Raw genomic sequence first — 22,443 nt, 5'->3', positions numbered from 1 at the left:
TGCATAAATGGTTAATGAAAAGATGCTCAATATCATTGGTCATTAGGGAACTGCAAACTAAAACCACAATGAGATCCCTTACACCTCCTCCAGAATGGCTACAATCAAAAAGACAGACAATAATATTAAGTGGTGACAAGGATGTGGAACAACTATAATATAGGGAATTTGGTTTAGATTATAAAGACTTAGAAGTTCCTTACTCAGTTTTTCTAGCATACTGCTTTTTGAGATTATCCACTCAGAGCACAAAATATTAAAAATGAAGCTTGGCAGTATAACTTACTGGTAACCCTCTCAAGCAACTTTTTTGAATAGACTGTGTGGGCCAAAACTCGTACATCCCAATCATACATTTTCTGCCACCCTCAATCTGCTTGGTCAAATTCTCCAATTATTTCACCTCCTATTCCTTTTGTCTACAGAAAGTGTATCATTTTGCAATATTATCTGGGAGTTCATTTGACTTGATATTCTCTTTTTAAATTTTTTTTTGAAACATTCACTTCAAGAAAAAGTGGTTAAGCACCCCTAGATTCAATTTCTGGTACAAAATAAGAAAGAGACTAAAGTTTCTGAATGATTCTCTAATTGAAATACTTTTAACATGGCTGGTGCTCTGTATTGAGACAATGCTAGAGTCATCAAGGTTGAAGATCTTACTGGTTTCTGTAAGTGAATTTTCAAAATTAAATTTGTGTTGTCCTCACTAGAGTGCTGCATAATACTTAAACAGATTTTGTTTTGTTTTCTTTTCTTTTTAGTACCAGTGATTGAACTCAGGGGCACTAAACCACTGAGCCACATCCCCAGACCTATTTTTTATTTTATTTAGATACAGGGTCTCACTGAGTTGCTTAGTGCCTTGCGGTTGCTGAGGCTGGCTTTGAACTCTCAATCCTCCTGCCTCAGCTGCTGGGATTACAGGTGTGCACCACCATGCCTGGCTCAAACCAGTTTCTTCAAAAGCCATTTTTGGAAGTATTTATGCATATTGGTTTAAGCAATAACTCCAAGATTCCAAGATGATGACCTGAAAATGACATGTTGAAGCAGGTTTTTTTTAAATTTTGTAGAAGAATTGAAACATCAAATAATGTTTTCAAGGTACAGAGTTTTAATATGCTATTCCTCATATTGTCATATAGGGCAATGGCTTTCAAAATTTTTGACTGGTAACCCACAATAAGAAATTTTTCCGGGGCTGGGGTTGTGGCTCAGTGGTAGCGTGCTCACCTAGCATGCGTGAGGCACTGGGTTCAATCCTCAGCACCACATAAAAATAAAGACAATAAAGTCCGTCAACAACTAAAAATAAATTTTTAAAAAGAAATTTTCTATCATGACTCAATACACATTTATGTATATAACAAAAGTTCCAACAAACATTAGCCTTACAGTGTATCACTGCATTTTTTTTAAATGCTGGTCACAACTCAGCCCAGCAATAGGGCACACAGCCTACAGAATAACACTTGTCTAAAGTAACAAGTACTATCCTAATTGTACTTTCAAGTGATAAATTATTACCTTTATAAGCTCTGTATTTTCTACCTTACGGGTGATCCCTCCTCTGATAGTCTTTTGTGTCCTTCAAAAAAAATTATATCTTTAAGCTTCTTAATAAAATATTATTCTATTTATTATATACCAGTAAGAAACATGTTTCTCCTTGTCTTGAGAGCTCTATCGATTATATATTTGGGCTTAGTTGTATAACAGCAAAGCCCACTATAATGTGTTTCTCTATTAACAGATTTTAAAATCCCTGATAATAACATAGCTGCACTCTGAGATTTGTGGTTGCCTTGACTGCAAACACCAGCATTATACATTATTTCCATTTAATGGTCACATTTGGAATGCAGGCTCTCCAGAAAGCCCAGAATGTGAGCATACATTGTACACTCTGACTTTTCTCAAAATGGAAGCAATTCACATTTAAAGTAGAATTAACAAGTATTAGAGCAGGCGGAAAGGTCAGAGAGAAATTAGTCCAACGCCTGCCATTTACTAGGGACAAACCAACAACCTTCACTGAGCTCCCATTGTGTATGGGCACTTTACCTACATTATCATCTGGATCAAAATCCTCAAAATACTACCACAGGGTGAGAACATTGTATTTATTTTTAAATTGAAGAAAATGATACAGATAAAATAATCTACCTGATCACACAGCTAATGGCAGAGCCAGATTCAAGCCTAGCTCCAATTCTAAAACCCTTGCTCTTTCTACTTCACACTGCTTTTCTCATATCACAGACAAAGGATTAGTATTCAGAGAAAAGACGTGATGGAGCTGAGTACAGTGGTGCATGCCTATAATCCCAGTAACTCAGGAGGCTGAGGCAAGAGGATTGCAAATTTAAGGCCAGCCTCAGCAAATTAGCAAGATCCTGTCTCAAATTTATAAATAAATAAATAAATAAATAGGACTAGGATATAACTCAGGGGTGGAGTGCCCTAGGTTCAATCCCCAGTACCTATCCCATCAAAAAATAAGACGTGACCATGATGGAACCCAAAGTCATGGAGGGAGGGTCTAATAGCTGGCAGTACAATTATTTTCACAACAGTACACTGCCTTCCACTGCGCACCTGAAAGCACATTGCTTGTTCCATTCCTTCCCTCATGCTCAAAGCCGTTTTCCAGTCTCCCAGCCCCTGAAGAAACTCTGCCTTTGCCCTAGTGTTAATGAAAGTAGAATAGAGAACATTCAAAATGCTGTTGAGCATGTGTTCACTTGAAGTAAAAGACTGCAAAATCAGCAATAAGACATCATGAGGAAAAATGCTGGCATCATTCCATTTCCATCAAATAAAGTTATTGACAGTTACTTAGGAGATTCAAGAGACTGCATCAATATTAGGTTTGATATTTGAACTACTGTAATTGGTCAGAGTAAATTATTTTGTTCTACATAAAGCTGGAGGCTGAGTCAACTTTAGAGAAAGTAATCAATGTAATAATCTGAGGTTATATCCACATAAAAACTGACTTGCTGGGGGCACTCAAGAGAAGATGTGACCAGAGTCAATGTAACCCTCTTCCTTGAGCAAGAGATAGAGAGATAGGCAGTGAGTGCAGCCAGATGGAAAGATCATAGTGGTTAAGCCTGTGGGTGTGAAGTTAGTTTCAGCAGATTCACAATCTGTTTAGCAGTTGTGTAACCTGGAGCAAATTACTAAACCTTACTAAGCTTCAGTTCCTCATCAGTAAAATGGAAAGCACAATGGCTCCCATGTAAGAACTCTATAAATGTTACCTGTCATTATTATTAAATTGGTTTCATCTAATCATTCTAGTTCCACAAATACTAACACATAATATTGCACTTTTAATTGAGTTCCTAAAACTCCTCAGGAATACAAGTGAAATACTGGTCAGTATAAATTGCAGGTCTCTGATGAAAAATAACCAGCAACATTTCTTCTTGGTCCCCAATATCCTTCATTAAGGATTATACTCCTGGAAAATAATTTGATTGTATTGTTCTACCATACTTTATAGATATTGACAGGAGGTTGCATTTTTCAAATATGAAATTGATTCCCTTTGTTTAACTTTGATAGAACCACTTAAGCAGTCCAGAGTCCAAGTCCAGGCAAACACTCCCCCTGCTGACTTTCTGTGGAGCTGCAGGGACATCTGAGGGCTATCAATATTGAAGAGATGAGGGTTGGGGTAGTTTTTTACAGGAAAAATGATGGGAAGAACAGACTAACTAGAACCTGATTAATTACTGTATTCAGATTCTTATAGAAGTATTACTTCCCATTAAGTTTTCTTTTTTCTTTATTTGCTGTTTTCCTGGGAAGTTGAACCCAGGGGTGTTTTACCAGTGAGCTACATCCTCAGTCGTTTTTATATTTCAAATAGTATCTCCCTAAGTTGTCAAGTGTCTTGCTAAACTGCAGAGGCTGACCTCAAACTTGCAATCCTCCTGCCTTAGCCTCCCAAGTTGCTGATATTACAAGCATATGTCACCATGCCCAGGTCCTATCAAGTTTCCAAGATATTAATTTGTAGAAATAGGCAGGAAATCTGTTCAGGTTATACATAGATCCTCCACAGATAGTCTCCTTTAAAATGGAAAGTATGTCTGAAACAAAACTTTTCCTGTCATTATCAAAGTTCTGCTGATAGTTAATGTGCTGGGGGTGCAAGTATGTGTATGGTGCAGAGGAGCCAATGTTTAAAATGCTCCTTTGACCATTAGATAAGAACAGCTCTTATAATAAGAACCACTTATAAAATAAACATGTCACTAGAGATATTAGAAAATAAAATAAAATAAAATGGAAAGTATGTGCAGAGTAATACATAACATGACGTGTATAATGAATGGGATCAAAGACAACAGGAATTTTTTTTGCCCCATTTAAGCAATATCCTTTCCTCCATTGATATATCACCACTCTCTGCATCCTACTGCAAATTCACTTCAAAGCAGTAGTGATGTGGCAATAAATTAGTGATGTAATAGCAGGATTTTTATTAGAACTATTTCACAACTTTCCTGGCTGAAAGCTGTAGCTTTCTGTCTTTGGGACATGGTTACTTATTTCTATCAGAGAAGACTATGAGCCAAAGATTGATTCTGCACATTTTTTACAAATGTGTCACAGACCCAGCATTGAATGGAATGTAGAAATGATACATACTTGGAAAAAGAAGGGGAAAAAAGAATGATAAAGAGTTTGTACAAAGGAGACGCAGTTTTTAGTTCCAGCTCTTCATCTTGTAAAGCTAGTAAAGTGCAGATTACAAAATTTACTTACAGGAGGAAGGTTAGAGCACATAGCTCACTTTTATTATCATGTTAGATGTCATAAAACACATTTTATTACTAACTCAAACTCCAGTTTCTTAACAATTACAGATAACAAGAACGTTGTATATTATCTGATATGTATATTTTGCAATGTTTTATATTCTATTTTCTTTTGTTACTAATTTACTTTCATTAACTTCACAACTCCTCTTACATTTTTTTTCAAAAGGCATTATATACTCCTATGGTGCATTTATAAATACTAAATGTACAGCATTTTACAGTCATTTCATTATGCTAACCTTGAAATCTATCTTGTGCAACAAAACTATTTGAAATGAATGTTAAACATTTGCAGCTACATTAGTGGAAAGAAAGGAATTGGAAAATGACAGGTCTTTTTAACTCAACTATAAAGTCTTGTCTTGTTTTAATAGGTCCTTTATAAAATGTGATGGGATTGACCCATCAGTCACTTTTTATATAGCCTCCATGTGAAATGTGGTTTTAAGTGGCTATAGTTTCACTAATGAGAAAAGGGAAATGTAAAAATGCTTATGGAGCTTCTTCCCTGTGGCTTCCCCTGCACATTTTGTTAGTGAAAACATTTAAGCATTCATGTCAAACAAAAAAAGAAAGTGGTAGAAAATCTGCCAAATCTTTTGTCAAAGTTACTACTGTCTTCAGAGGATAATGTTGAATGCAACCTTGTACATTCCACTCTGATTCCACAGAAGCTCTTTGTTGAGGTTTGTAAAATTATTATACCATTTCTATGTGGGTACTCACCCAAAATCTCCATGCGCATAAGTACAATCATCCCTTGGTACCAGGGATTGGTTCCAGGACCCCCTATGGATACCAAAACCCACAGATGCTCAAGTCTCCTATACAAAGTGGCATAGTATTTTCATATTACTTATGCACATCCTCCCATATACTTTAAATCATCTCTAGATTACATATAGTACCTAGTATAATGTAAATGGTATGCAAATAGTTGCTATATTCTATTGCTTAGGGAATAATGACAAGAAAAATTCTGTACACGTTCAGTACAGAGGCAATTTTTTTAGTATTTTTGATCTTCAGCTGGTTGAGTCTGTGAATGAGGAACCTGAGGATATGGAGGGACTGGCTGTATATTACCCACATAATTACCAAAGTCAATACCAGGTAGACAAGATGACATGAAAATGACCATTTTGCATTTAGGTTTATTTTCAGTCATGTCAACAACCAATCTCAGCTGAGTCATTCAGATCAACCACATGATGATCTGAGTCAATATTAAGGTGGCCAAAATAACCAGATTATGATGTGCAGGCTTGATTTTAGATCAGACAGACATAGCCACAGTTCATTAGCCTCAATAAAATGGCACAATGTAATTTCAATAAATTACTGTATTTTCTCCACATTTCAAGTAGACAATGCATAAAGTACCATTAGTATTCTGAGCAACAGAGTATACCTCTTTTCATACCAAACTGTGATTCTGGAATTACTCCAAAATCAGTTCTCCCCTTGGTCTCGGCAAAAAAACATATCATTCAATGTAAGGTTGACATTCACGGTTCCAATCCAAATGGACAACAGGTAACAAACAATATTCAGTTTTGCTACAAATATATTTCTCAGTGTTTGTAGGAAAATTGCACCTTCTATGATTTACACACCATCTGGAATTTTCTTATACAAAATATAGGTATTTTGTAGTATAAAACTCTGGGCATTTTTCCCTAGTATGTAAGTATAGATTTTTTTTCTACTTCTCCCCCTGTGTGCCTCAGTTTATCTCTAAATGCCTCTGTTGCTTATATTTAAAATACCCCTTAACCATAGGGATAGACAATTTTAAAATTTTATATATATATATATATATATATAAAGCAATTAGAACAGAGTCTGGCATATAGGAAATACTCGATAACCACTAATTTATTGTTATCATCTTTTATTACCCTATTACTATGGATGCTACCTTGAAGCATTAATCTTTTATACAATAAAATTATTTCCAGACTCACATCAGTCCAGAATAAATTGAATGTATCTGGCAACAATGAAGATGAAAGGTCTAAATTCCTAATTCAAACACTATATATATACTTTTAGCATTGGGAAGTGTGACACATTCTTTCTGACTCATCCAGGTGTTTTTACCTCTTCTGACTAAAAGAGAAATTTTCCAAGACAAAATCCTGAGAGAGTATAACTATTAGTTAGGAAAATCTGTTGCAAAGCAGATTTTCACATCTGAAAAACTAAAAGTGATTATGTTTTGAAATAAAGAAATAATGGTTGTTTTAGGCTTCCAGGGACTAATGGGAATTGGAAACTTTAAAAAAAGTAGGTTTGCTATAGTTTAGCAGCAAAGAATACTATTTATCAAAACACCTGCCAAAAGTATTTGACTAGAGTGTAGCATCTAAAACAACTGAATTTTCCAGAGCCTGAAAAAGAAAGGTTATCTTGGGACACAGGAATTTGAATTTGTTTCCAAGTAGTGAAATGAAAGTACAGACAGAAAAGAGCTTGATTTGTCAGCTCTCCATCCAGAACTGCCCTCTTCCCACAGAGTCTGGAGATGTGCCAGGCTACTCTGCCTATTCTTGACTTTATGACAGAGTGGGTTCTCTTTCCATGAGTTTTTCTTGGCATGGGAGAACATAGCCTAACAAGAATGGAGTTCTGCCTCATAGCAGAACTATCCTGGGGGTGATGTGGCGATATTTTATAAAACCCAAGGAGCAGATTCTCATTTCTGTGGACCAAACCAACCATCAGCAACACTGCAAAGGAGATGCAGTTTCCTAAATAGAATCCATTACCCATTATTGAGCATTCATTGCCCTCATGCTGCCCCCCCTAACATACCACAGTCCCTCTCCTCAGTAGCACTCATACTGTAGGACCATAACTGGCAACCCTGGCTGCACCTTAAAAATTTTATAAAATTCTGCTGCTTAGGCCCATCTCCTAGAATTCTTATTTAATTTGTCTGGGATGGAGCCTAGGCAAGTTACTTTTTGTTCTGTTTTGACTCAAGCTCCCCAGATAATACTGATGTACAGGTGGAGTTAAGAATCGCTGATTAACAACATTTGTTTCTGTTTAGTCTGAAGATCTCTTTGCAGAAACCCAAGATGCTTAAGAAATACAGATTCTTGGTCACTCAGATGTTATAAATCTGCACCTCAACAAAGGCCCCTGCTGGTGCCAACACACAGGAATATTGAAGAACAAAATATACCCTTATGAACTTACCTCTCTTCTGTCACATTTCCTACTGATAGGTACTGTTGAAGTGATACATTTTGATCAAAGCCTCTGAAGACCCACAGAGGATGATTCCAATCATAAGCAGACCAGGAAAAAATCATTTTGGGGGTCACTTTGGTGAGGGGGAAGAAACAAGTGTTTTAATACCTCACACACCCCATTGTACAGGTATTTTCCTGCATCATTTTGGGGCCTGCCCTCACTGGCTAAGGTTTAGTTTGTAAAAGGGAAGAGTTTTGATCTCCTGAGTCTCACTAGACATTTATATGAAATAACAATAAACATTACAATCTAGCTCCTTACCTCATGGGTGATCAACTCCACAAAATTATAATGTCTTTATTAAATATATTAAAATCAAAGTGAATAGTGCTAATTTAGTAGCTGCCCATTTCTCTTTACACATGGAAAGCCTTTTGACTCTTCCTCCTATGATGTTGCCTTACATCAATGGTTCACAACCTTCGCTGCACATTGTAGTCACCAGTGGAGATTTTAAAAATACATGTGTCTGGATTCCACTTCCCAGGTTCTAACTTAATTGATATCCAGTAGACTTGAGCATGAGTTTTCCTTTCTTTTATTTTCTTTTGGCTGTTATTTTTTTAAAATATCCCAGATGATTCTAATGTGCAACCAAGGCCAAGAAACGCTTGCTTTAAATAATGCCGTATTCTGTAGATGTGCTTAATAAAGCTCACAGAGAACGTAATTGGTTAAATTATTAGATGTAAGTGGGAGATAATAAAAATGTTTTTGTGATTAAAAAATTCCTGTTTAGAAACCCTGTGTTAGTCAGCTATGTTAATAGCATTTACTGAGGTAAAAAACCTAAAAGGAGAAAAGGTTTATTTTAGCTCATCACTTCAGAGATTTCAGTCCATGGTACTTTGCTTTGAGCCTGTGGTGAGGAAATATATCATGGGGGAAGCATGTGGCAGAGGAAACCCATACAATTCATGATGGCAGGAAAGCAAGAGAGAGAAAAGTGTACTGGGATCCCAATATTCCCTTCAAAGGCACATCCTAGTGACCTAACTTCCTCTAGATAGGTCCCACCTCTTAAAGATTCTACCACCTCCCAGTAAAACCACAGTCTACTAACCAAACTTTCCACATATGAACCATTAAGGGATATTCAAGATACAAAGTAGAACAAAACCTGTACAATCCTGAAAAGCATTCTGTGTGCACTATCATATACTATCATGACATGTAGTATTGTCATTAACATGTGACTTTTGTCTGATGTTAATTCTCTCACATCATCTACTTCCCTCCTCCATAAGCTGTACTGAAACTACTCATCTTTCCAGAAATAAAGATAAGGATTTCTTAACTGAGATCTGGCCCCTTTGGGTCTGGATTTGTTTTTGTTTTACTTTGTAGATCACTCTCTGGGCGCATTGTTGGAGGGGTTTGGTGGTTCTTCACCCTGATCATAATTTCTTCCTATACTGCCAATCTCGCTGCTTTCCTGACTGTGGAGAGAATGGTTTCTCCCATAGAGAGTGCTGAAGACCTAGCTAAGCAGACTGAAATTGCATATGGGACCCTGGACTCCGGTTCAACAAAAGAATTTTTCAGAGTAAGTGCTTTGCAGCTAATTGGGCCTGCTGGTTTTTATTTTATTATCTTCTCACAAAGGCAGATTCACAGTGCTTTCAAGGGAAGACTGGGAAAGGGAGGGAATGTTATCAAAGGAGAGCATCTTAAATACTGTACTGCTTAGTTGGTGATCTAATTCACTAACCTTTAGAACTAATACTCATGTGAGATATAACAGGTGACATGTTGAGAGCACTGAGTTTGAACTCCTAGGTTTGAATCCCAACCCTGCCACAAGGGAATTGTTTGTCTTTGGGCAAGTCATTTAACTTGTGTCAGTTTGGGTTGCCTTACTTGAATAATGAAAGAACTAAACTAAATCTCTCTTTCTTATAACTCTTACAAAAGCAGTGATTTTATGTTTCAGCAGTTCACAGAAGTTAGGTAATTGACTCTAAGACTCTGACAAGTAATGGACTAGAAGAAAGTACATATTCTATTTTAGACATGGATTTTTCTATTGAAATGTATTATAGTTGTTTCAAGTATAAACATACAGGCTGATAATTTAATTCACAGGAAAGTTTATAATTCTTTTAATTTTTTGAGTAGATTTATTCCCCCTGCTCTCATCAGTCCAAATCTCTCTAGGGGAATAGCAAATTGTCCACTAGCAAAAGTTAGTAAATCTATGTAAACTCCATTACATTTTTTTAAATATTTTTTTAGTTGTTCATAGACCTTCATTTATTTATATGTGGTGCTATGAATCGAACCCATGCTTCACACATGCCAGGCAAGTGCACTACCACTGAGTCCCAGCCAAAGCCCCTCCATTACAGTTTTTAAGAAATCAAATGTTTTTCAGTTTCCCCAACAAACAAAACAGGTTGCTTTAGATTAGAAAATGGACCCCTTGAAGACACTGCCACTGCTTCTACTGTAGCCACTGTAACTGGTTATAGCAATGATCCAAAAAGCAATTGAGTAGTAGGTAGAGAGGAAAAGTTTAGCCACTCTCTCCAACCAATAGTCAAGATACTGAAGAGCAGGTGTAATTACTGACTTTTTCTCAAAGGAGGGAGTAAACAAATGTTGTTTCTAAACCAGCTTATTTTGATAAATAAGTAATATATTTCTACATGTATTACCATGAGATTTGTTCAATTATTTCATGGAAAACAAGGAGGAGTGTGTTTTTGACATTATAGAATTAAGTGAAAACAGTTTTTACTCCCTGAAGGAGAAAGGATCCATTCTGGAGCCCTTTCAAGAATTTTCCATGGCTCAGGATGTCTATATCTCACCTCTGTCACCTGCTTACTGAACACATCATAACCTCCACCTGGGAAGAGGAGCCCAGAGTTGGAAGCATCAAAATGATATCCAGACCCTCTGATACTAATCTGGCCTTGACTCTCCCTATTATGGCAATCCCAGAAGCTTTTTTGGGGACAATTCCTCCTACCCATGCAATCATTCACATGTGTCAGGGCTAAAAGCCAGGGATTTCCATCTGCTGAATAGTCAGCACATGATCAGCTGCATGGAAATCTTATTTGATATCAACCTTCAACAGAGCTCATGTTCACCATCCCAGTAGGCATGAAAGTGCTATATGAATTAACTGACCAGTTAGGATATCAAGACACCAGACTTGGGCCCTCTGATAAGAGACATTTGTTCTACTAGAAAACATTTTTCCTTCAACAATGATCAGAGATTATAAAGGTGTGCTTTTAATGGTAATCAATATGACATCAGTTCCCATTAAGTTTTCAAAGACCATTCATTCTCATACCAGGCCAAAGGAGGTTCTCTGGGAAGATATGTTAGCACAAAGACTTAAAAGTGTGGTGAAATAGTCATTGCTCCACACTGAAACTCCATCCCCCACTCATTTTGTGTCTTTATCTACTGATCCATTCCATGATGGTTTCATTAAAGAGCATATTACTGGAGTGGATTGGAATCAACATTCAATTCTGAACAAATCTATTGCTACATTCTAATTGGTTTGTGGTTTCTAATGTTCACCAATTCCTACTGACCTTTAAAGCCAATGAGTAATTCCTATGGAAATAGAGCTGTTTTGAAAATCTGATTAGAGAAGAAGCCAGATATTTCTAGGTATAAGGAACTGCAAATCATTTTTTAATTCCCCTACATGCTACTTTTTCTTTTTTCCCAAATGGTTGCTAGTGACAACATTAAGGACTCTGTGGGGTGATCCTTCAGGGAAACATAGAAAGGTTAGTGATGTAAGAATGAAACTGAGCAGTAGAAAAACTCAATTATTTGAGCTTGCTTTGTACTGAAAATGTTATATAAACCTAACAAAGAGTATGCATGTTATTCATATAATAAAGGGGTCCATCCCATTGGGTTCCAAGCCACTTTCCTTACTATGTCCTCTATCCCACCCCGTTCTTGAATCCAATGGGGAAGAGAAGGCAGCCCACAAGAGTACATCATCCTGCACCTGGGGCCTTGACTTGACACTGATGTCCCCTTAACCCCAAATCTCAGTAATCTCCAGGCATTGAGACAATTTTAAGAATATTAACTCCCCACACATTAAAAAAAATGGGGAGTTCTGATAGCATGCCTTCTGAATTTTAAAGGATAAAACAAAATCCTCTGCAACATTTACAAACATAATGAGTTCATTTCTTCCTTTTTTCACTCCATCCTGAAACTACAGGGACCCAATAGTAATAGCATAAAACAGCCTAGGGCTAGCCCTCTAGTTCTTCCACTAAAGACAGAGAAATAAATAAAATAAAATTCTCTTCTAATTGCCCTGCAGACATTTATACTCATCCTGGGTAAGGCGGCCATTAAAATGGTGATATTTTGAAATGATTCCTTTGTTTCCTTATTTTCTAAGCTTTCCCTAACTGTCATCTTACACAAAGTCACTGGCACAAAGGGACCTGTTCCATAAAGGAAAACAGGGAGGGACTGAGCAAAACGCATGCAGCTGGGAGAGACATCTGGAATATTATCATCAACTCTCTTGACTTGAAAACTGATATACTTAGACAGCAGCTCCAAAACTAAATATCCCAACCAGAGGTGGAGGCACACATGCTAAAAAAAAAACAAGTCGACCGCTTTATTGTCATTGCCCAAGGAAATGCCACTATGATTTGGAAACCTGCACCAAAATGATCATTCTCCACTAGGTTTTGGAAATTTAACCTGATACAGATTCATGTTAAAAAAGTTACACTAGGAGAAAAAGTAATTCCAAAATCCTCTCAACCTATAAACCTCCAAAAATATTAGATGACAATTAGGATACTTGATATCTTTTCCAAATACTTGGCCATATTCCTACTGAAGATAGGGTAGGGATAAAAGGGATATTTTAAAAATACAATGTTTAATACTAACTCAAATCCCTTTAAGAAAATAAAAGTAAATAAAGAGGAGTAAAGAAAGTGGATATTTGCCCAGTGTGCTGGGGAGACCACTGAGGGGGCTGTCCTGCCTTTTGAGTTGCAGACATTGTAATCCTCCCATGAAGTATCTGTTGAATTACTCATGAATATGTCTCAACACAACACCCTTTGACTGCTGTTTCCCTCATTTAATTTTTTTAATGCACACAGCTGAAATATGGGCCTTTTTAAGCTGATTTGGGAAGTGGTCTCTGCTAATCATTTAGATTCTACTTATACTGAGAATTTCTCTCCCACCCACTCCCACATACACACACACACACACACACACACACACACACACACACACACACACACTTTTTCACTTGGACTCCACATTTCTTCAACATTATTGATTATATTTGATAGTACTTTTGAAGTATACAGGAAAAGGAAAAAAAGCTTCCCACAAATGTACCTATTCAGACTATGGTGACATTTTGATATGATCAGGAAAATTAACCATTAATCTTTAAGCTGTATTACAACAGACCTCCCAGGCTCCTTACCCTGTCCCCAAATGTTGGAAAACACATTAAAATGTACAAATTCTTTTGTTAATTTTTTTCTCACCAAATACTATGATTAATTTGAAATTCTGACAGACAATATGCCTAGACAACTGTAACCAAATTTTATTAGCTTGAAAATCCAAATAAGGTGACCCAATGTTTGAAGACACAGCCAAACCATATGCTAGGGAGCACATAACAGTAAAAGCAAGAGATGAGTTGACACTAAAGGATGGTAGATCAGAGAAATCCATTGTATGTACTACTAAGTGAATTTTTAAAAAGAAAAACTGTCTTTCAATTTTGACGTGGCTGTTTTGATGTTGTCATATTTAAAAAAAAAAAGATTCTTACCTTTTTGTGTTATATAATACTTTACATACCAAGAGCCATAGACCTTATAGGTCAAAACTGGAGATGCACAACAGCCACAAGGTAAGGCTCTGAGGCCTGGCCAAACTGGCCTCTGGAAAAGGGAAAGACACATTGAAACGCCTGTTGGCTTTTCCCATCCCTCAGCAGCCAGGGATCCATGGTTCCAACAAGCTTCCTTGTAGGCAAGTCTCAGACTGGTGGCAAGTAAAATCTCAAGGGAAGCAGAGAGTGACCTGGCAATGTATGCACACAACAGAAAACACATCTAATATCTGTTTCCATAAAAAAGGATAAGATGTGGCAAAGTGGACAGGCTAATAATCCTTTAGGTTCCATTGTTTATCCATCACTTTTATTTTTCCATATTTTTATTGGTGCATGATAATCTATCACTCTTCTAATCACTCTCTTACATTTTCTTTATCAAACACTATGCTAAGGACTAAGGATCCATGCATCTCTATAAATAAAATTAAATTCTATATTTTTTCCAAATCACCTAAAATACCTAGATGGGCTTCTTCTCCATACTCAGAGGTCATTTAAAAATATAGATATCTGAGATAATTTGATGATTATCCCTCCAGAAAAGATGATTGTTGCTTATTTTTTTGAAGTTGCTTCCAATCATGGGCAAATCCATGGTAATTAGCATCAGGCTAATGATTCTCCATAGAATAAAGTGTTCTACAATTTAGTAGATCATAATTGAGTGAACCATCAATTTCCAGCACATTTAACAATACATTACCTTAGTCCATCTCAAAACAATCCTACTATGCAACCAGAGCAGGTATTATTACTCATGTTTCACAGAAGAGACAACTGAGACAAGATGACATTTTGACCTACTGAATGTGTTCAATGGAGAAGAGCTGGAACTAGGACCCTAATTCTTTGACTCCTCATTGGGTTCCCTTTACATTCCACCTCAGTGTCATTCTAATGGGAATATTCACAAAAATATGGACGATTCTGCATGAATCAAGCCTCTAATGCATCAAATACTACAACAACAACAAAAAAGCTCTTTAAAAGTATGAAGGGTTCTCCAATCCTAGGATACATTAGGCGAATGCCCTAGTAATAGAGCAATTAAAACATAACAGCTCTCCAGACAAAGCTCTGTAGAGATTTGGGGAGTATTTCTCAAAAAATAAAATAAGAAAATATCTGTTTTTCTCAGGAGAAAGGGTATGGATTTTCTTTAGCTTTGGGAGGAGAACAGAAACTCAAATTCTTTCCCTTGTCCTCCTGAGCTCACTCCTACTATAAATATTACTGCAAAACTCATCTCCTAACCACTTCATCTTTATCCATTCCTTTGTGGCCTGCAGATTCAACAATTTTAACATGCACAATTTAGAACTGCCCTTGAAGACCACCTAGAAATTCGGGTGCTTCCAAGGTGGCATGCAGGCCATCTGCCCAAAGTAACCAACCATATGGATATTATTAAGCCTATCTCTGTTTGTCCTCCCAGATAACCTACTTGCTTATGAGAGCATTTCACAGCCCAGAAAGCCTAAGGGGGTTAAGTCTCAGTTGTTCTTGAGGCTGCCAACTCTCTCAGACTACCTCAGGGTAATTAACATCACACAGGACTCCCAGATCATTGAGAGAACTCTGAAACTCTCTTCTAGAACTCATCTTTTTTTTATTTTTTATGTGGCATCTTAAGATATCATTTTCTTTTCTTCTCTGACAAAGTCAAATCACCTGATAGCCTTCCAGTTAAAGGAATGAGGCCCATCTGTTCAATTAGACTTTCCTTGAGTTCACCTAGCAAATCTGCACAAGTTAATTATTTACAATTCTTTTTCATCACCATGCAGAAGCCTAACTTGACAGTAAGTATCAGGTAAAATTCTTACCAACAAACAAGAACAATTAACTGGAATGCTTGGTTGCACTCCACTTGTAAAAAGAAAAGGCAACTCACACAAATAAAACCTTGATATAATTTTTTTCCCAGAAAGGTTATATAAGGTGACGCTCTGTGGTTAGACTCATTCCAGTCTTTGACATCTACGTTTTAGTAGAGACTAAATAAATACTAAGCATATACCTAGTAATTTAGACACCAGGGATATAATGCAGGAAACACAAGAAAATGACTTTCTTTGAGGAATTTGCATTCTGTTAGAAGGAGACAAACAATAAACATGTAATCAAATAGATATATAGAATAATTTCAGGTACTAAGTGCTCTAGGGCATTATGATAGAGAATGACTTAGGATTAGAGAAGGCAGTTTTAACTGAGAGTCTGGGAGGTGAGGGAGGATTCAGGGAAGGCCTCCTTAAGGAGATAACTTTTGATTAGAGACCTGAGTGATAAGAGGTAGCCATGTGAAAATGTTAGGGAAGAGTAATACAAACAGAAGAAAAGGTAAGTGCAAAGTCCTGGAGAAGGAACAATAGTGGAATGTGTTAAGGAAAACCAATGTGGCCAAGAAATGATAGCCCACATGATAATGATGGATATTTTGCAAAGTGATGGTATCAAGGATCTATTTTAGAAGTAGATTCGCAGAATTTGCTCAGGGTTTTGGGAAACATCTGTGAGTGAATGGGAAGAGCCAAACATGACTCTCATTTGTTCGGCCTACATCCCTTTTGGGTAATAACTAGTGAAATCTTTAATCCTACATTCATTAAACAATCCAGGGATACTCATTAAATTGTACTGACATGGGCTGAAAAGCTATACTAGGACTGCTTGAGAAACTTTCCACAGTGTTGAAAAACATTACCTGTCTGAAGACAAAGTTATCTCTGCTATAATTTTTTTCATATTTTAAATGGTTTATTATTTTTAATTGTTATATACTAGTTTCTTTATTTAGGGGGTACAGTTCTATAATTAGATGCATGTATAAATGTATAATGATCAAAATCAGAGTGGCTGGCATTTCTATCTCCTTGAATATTATCATTTCTATGCATTAGGAACCTTTAAAGTCTTCTCAAGTTATTTTGATATGTATGATTATGGTAGACTATAGTTGCCCTATTGTGCTATAGAACATTAGAGCTCCTTCCCCACATACACTGTATTTGATACCTATTATCCACTTCTCATGATCCCCCAAACCCTCCCACTTCTAGCTTCCAGTGACCTCTATTCCATGCTCTACTTTTGTGTGCATCCACAAGATAGTGAGAATATAGAATGTTTGCTTTTCTGTGTCTAGCTTATTTCACTTGACATAATGTCCTTCAGTTCAATCCATGTTGTTGAAAAGGACAGGATTTCATCTTTTGATGGCTGAATAATATTCCATTATGTATATATACAAATTTTAAATTTATTCATCCATCAATAGACATCTTGGTTGGTTCCATGTCTTGGCTATTGTGAACAGTATTGTAATAAATATGGAAGTGCAGCTGTCTCTTTGGTATGCTGATTTCATTTCATTTGGATATATACCCAGAAGTAGGATAAATAGATCACCCTTACATTCTAAATGGTTTTAAATGTTATCTATAGGAAGAGAAGGGCTCAGAGATGATTTATTGAATTTCTTTTCAGTTCTGATCACAGGCATTTGTCTGTAAGGTATCCTTAAAATTAATCTCCTATCTGTACATTCGTTGATGCCCCAATGAAGATGTTTCTGAAGTTGGTTAGATTCTACACCTAGAGAAATCTGAATTCCAGAAGTGAGTCTTACTTCCCAATTTTATCAAAATTCTTATGTGTTCATAACCTATATTATTTGACACTCAATTTTATTTCCTTTGAGATTCTGGTCTGGGTTACAGGCTATTTCTTGTATCAGTCAGTAACATTGATTTTCCAACCCACTGAGTAAAGAAGCCTGTCCTAGATGTCTGGGAATAAATAGGAGCATCCATATATACCCCTGAGTCCAGTATGCAGACAATAAGAGTCAGATGAATTCATCAGGAACAGTTTCTAGATAAAAGGGGCATTTTAAAAAAATATTTGGAGATAAAGGAGAATTCAAAAATAGTTCAAGAGGTATGTAAGAATATATTTGTGACCAAAAAACACAACAGCAAAAAGCCCATAACTTTATGTCACATTAAATTGTAGCTACTATTGACTAAGGTACTGTTAGTTCTTGCTTGGGTTCACACTAACATTTTTTTCTGTGAAATAGCATATGTATGTATATGTTTGGAAGAGAGGGTGTTTAGATGGGACAAAAACCATTTGTTTTTAAAAATATTATTGCCGTGAAACAATTACATCATAGTAAAAATCAATATACTGCAAAGGGGAAATTAGAAATCATTGCTCAAGACCAAAGTGCTCTAAATACTATCTTATTTCTAATTTCATAAACCACATTTTTCGTGTAAAGATGAGGTTCATTAAAAAGGTAATCTCCAAAGAATATTTTGTTTTATTTTAAATTAGTTTGAGGAACCAACATTGAAAAGCAAAATCCATTTATGCTTTGGCAAATAATATCAATGAAGAAAGATTTCATAGCAAACCTTTCATACTTAAAAGCAACCCCATTACATTAGTCATTGTTTCAAACAAAATAAACAACCTTTTTCCTGAACATGGTGGTAGTATGAATGAAGTAATCATAAAGAGAATTAAACTAAAGTCCAATTGCACCAAGTTTGAAATTTGACTTCCAAATATTGGTATCCTGCTGCTTCTCTCAGAACAGACAGAAAAACACACTCACACATACAATGAGGGTACTAATAGTGTATTATTGAAATGTATTATATGTGAAAACAGCAGGAAGAAAACTGCCCCATCAGCCAGATTCTGAAGAATACATTTGCTCCATTTTCTTGCTCTGAGATTTTGGCCAATAATACAAACAGAAACGTTGAGAATATCTTAGTGCATAACTAAGGAGATATCTACCGGTAGAACTAAGTACTGGAGCACTAGCTTAGCATGCATGCAGCCCTGGATTCCATCTCCAGCACCAAAGAAAAAAGAAAGGGAGAGAAAGCAGAAATATAAATAATGTCAAGGCAGCTGAGATAAATTGATGCAGTATAGATCAATATAAAGTTGTTGAAGGTGAGGGGCTCAAAGGACACCTCCAGTTTTAGAGTTGTCATACAGAGGACAAGCATCATTTCTCATAGTTCGCTGTTGGTCTTGTCTTAAAACATTCCTATCTGTAACTGCCCAAAGAGCTGACCTGCTGGGACTGTTCTACAATCTTTCACAAGATTATTTCCCAACATCACAAGAATTGAGACAGCAAATATATTAAAATCATCTTCAAATATTTGAAAGATGATATTTTAAAGATGGATTGGACTTGTTCTGTGAGGTCCTAATGGACAAAACAAAAATCAGGGTTAGTATTACAGTGATAGAGATTTTAGATTAATGTAAAAATAATGCTCTAATATGGCAATTGATAGATAAAATAGGCTGTCTCCATAGATAGTGAGCTGTTCATCATTGACAGGCATTAAGAATATGCTAATGACAACTTGTCAAAAATGTTGAATAGGGGACTTTGTAATCTGATGAATGACTGCAGATGGCTAGTGTTTCCCAACACTGATTACACATAAAATCTCTTAGAGAGTTGTTTTATTTTATTGAGATGGGGGTCTCACTATATTTTCCAGGCTGACCAAAAACTCCTGGGCTCAAGTGATCTTCCCACACCAACCTCCTGAGTGCTGGGACTGTGACCTCTGAGCCACAAAATAGCTCCCCTGTGAGGAGCTATTTTAAAATACAGATTAATGGGTCTCATGTTTGGGCTTCAAGATGATGATGCCATGGGTTCCAATAATCTTTTTTTAAACCAGCACCCCAAGTGATCCCAACACAGAAGACCAAGAGCCACTCTTTGAGGAACATTCAACTCTACAATATATAAGGGAATCTCTGCTTTGATGATTTGCATTTGCTTTTTCCCCCTATGCAAAGGATGTAGGAAAGAGGCTGGATGCTTGACTTGTGGCACAGAAAAAAAAAAAAGCTGAGGAGAAGTAGGTGGGGCCTATCTGTCAAGAAGTATCTTGAGAATGAGCATACTGAGTTGGAGTCACCTCCTCCAGTGTTTTTGTCAGGGAGGGAGAGAAAGGAAAAATCTTTCTTCTTATCAACAAGGACCAATGGGAGATGACTGTTTGAGGGGCTAGGTTCTAAGTTTGGGCTAGCATTATAACATTAATGCTTTCTGAAAGCTGTAGGGAGCCCCAAGTGCTGGTCTCTAGAGAAGCTCAAGTAATGGTATCTGTCTGGAATATGTAGACAACAAAGTTCGTGAAAACTATCAGAAGGAGAAAAAAATGAAACAGCAGGTGATTCATACCCAGAAACCTCAAAATGTTTGTAATTTTAACCTACCTTTTTCTCCTATGATCTAGATAACACCTTCCCTTTTCTATTGCTCATTTACTGGATGGGTCTTAGTCAAACAGAACTGTTGTATTTATGAACCCTGAAGGAAGCCCCATGGTTCCAACTTCCCATCCAAGATGAGTCAGGTCCAAGCATAGGTTATTTATCAGTGAAGATTTTCAATTGGGATAACCTAAGTAATGGCTGTAGATAAGAGGAATTTCTTAGGCAAAAAATGAGACACATTGAATATAGACCAGGAGCATGGAAAGTCCTAACCATGACAAAGAAACTCTGTCCTACTTTTCTTTAGCTCATCCTTTCCCTTCTCTTTCATTCCTTTATCTGCTGGGTCGTGGGTGGCCAGGACTGTTATATTAGCATTTTTTCAGAGGCTTCAGGGAACCCCTTACCTCAACTATCCCTACCTAGAAGAACTTAAGTGAATATCCCTAGATGCTAATCAACATATGAAAACAAAACCATTGAGGCTGCAATGAAGTCAGGGCACATGAAATTTTATAAAAAGGAGAAGATAGATCAGTTGCTTAGAAATACCAGCCAACATGAAGAAGCTGGCCTACCGCCACTTCCCCTAACTCTTTCCCCATCTAACATGCAGTTTCAAGTGGTCAGGTTTTCTGAGATGGTGTTTTTACAAAGGATAAAGGAAGTCCCATGTTTCAAAGTTCCCCACTCTAGAGGACAATAGGTGGATATAAAGAGCTGGGCTTTACCTGGGGAAGCTCATGTATTAAAGTATGAGTCAGAGGACTAGGGCTATAGCTCAGTGGTAGAGCACTTGCCTAGCATGTGTGAGGCACTGGGTTCGATCCTTAGCACCACATACAAAAATCAACAAATAAAATGAAGGCATGCTGTCCACCTACAGCTACGAAAAACTTAAAAATATGAGTTGAAGTTTTGGACAAAAGAAATCTCTTGGAAAATGAAAAGGGACAGAATGAGCAAGAGCTTTAAACTCTTAGCCATTAACCAAAAATCTCTCCTACTGACATATTATCCTCCTTCTGTCTTTGTCTTTTTACGTACCTTTTATGATGAGGCAGCTCTACTGTGTCACTGTTTCAGAGAGCCTCAGGACTCAAAGTTCCCAACTTAGTGGGCTATATCTGGGTAGATATGAAGCTGGTCTCCAGGAAGAGCTCAAAATTCAGAGGATGTAAATGCTATCAGAAAGAGGAACAGAAAGAGGAAATACTGGAGAATGATATTGACTGAATTACTTTGTTATGTTCATGCACAAATTGTAACAATTTGACTATTGTGTATAATTATAATGCACCAATAAAAATATGGGGGAGGCAGATTTTAAAACTGGTACAGAAGAAAAAGATGAATTAGAACTCTGGAAATTCTTTCCCTTTAGCCAGAGACACTTCTGTAACATTCTACTCCCTATTTCTTACTCCCTTTTCCTTTATGTATTTGACCTGTTGGGTCTGGACATTGGGCAGCCAGTGCAGCTGAATTCATTTCTTAAAGGCACTAAGGAGAACATGGATTCAACCTTCACCACATAGAAAATTTGTGGGTGGATAGCCTCAAGTGTCCATGTGGCAGGATAAAGTTTCCTGGGAGCAAGCAAAAGTGATTGGTGATAAATATGGGCTGGACCCTGTCATTCTAATATCCCTATGAAGGAGCATCAGTGAGGGTGCATCTTTCTGAAAAACAGTGGTATGACGGGTAGCAAGGAAACTGAAATCCTGGCTCTTAGGCCTTAAAGGAAGGAATGAGATTCCTGTGGGTTTTCCTCCATCCCTTTCATTGCCATCATTGCCATTTTAACATTGTATGGTTGTTAGGTATACAGAAGAGTGATTATCAAAGACACCCATCCAAGGAATGAACATGAGGTGTCTTGAATATGGGCAGCAGGGTAGTGGCAGGAGCATTACAATGCTCAAGCAGGAGAGAAATGTTTTCCAGCCCAGAGACCAGATTACCCAGCCTAGATTGTAATATGGTCTGCATAATATACCATGTTGCAAAATGGTATATTTTACATATCTCTTTGATTGTACTATCTTCATACATAACCAGTGACCAAGAACAGTTCATCAATTCTATAATCAATGCAGCCTTCGCTGATTAAGGAGTAAGCTGTGGACATTGCTATTATTCATATTGGGTGAAGTTGGAACTGTTAACAAGGTGGAT

General features: G+C 36.9%; 1 protein-coding gene across 11 annotated transcripts in view; it reads left to right on the top strand.

Moving 5' to 3' along the window:
- The window catches only part of Gria3 (glutamate ionotropic receptor AMPA type subunit 3), a 273,117-nt gene that overhangs the window by 205,576 nt on the left and 45,098 nt on the right, over positions 1-22,443 (top strand). For all 11 annotated transcript variants that reach the window (XR_005733696.2, XM_040285043.2, XM_040285039.2 and 8 more), the window contains one exon: positions 9,453-9,651. Coding sequence is in view for 10 of the 11 variants with exons in the window: in XM_040285043.2 (XP_040140977.1) it covers positions 9,453-9,651 (199 nt within the window). In the remaining variant the exon portion in view is untranslated. The remainder of the gene's footprint in view (positions 1-9,452; positions 9,652-22,443) is intronic.

The sequence above is a fragment of the Ictidomys tridecemlineatus genome, chromosome X, assembly GCF_052094955.1.
Source record: "Ictidomys tridecemlineatus isolate mIctTri1 chromosome X, mIctTri1.hap1, whole genome shotgun sequence".
NCBI classification, from domain to species: Eukaryota; Metazoa; Chordata; class Mammalia; order Rodentia; family Sciuridae; genus Ictidomys; species Ictidomys tridecemlineatus.
This window is presented reverse-complemented; position numbering and strand designations above follow the sequence as displayed.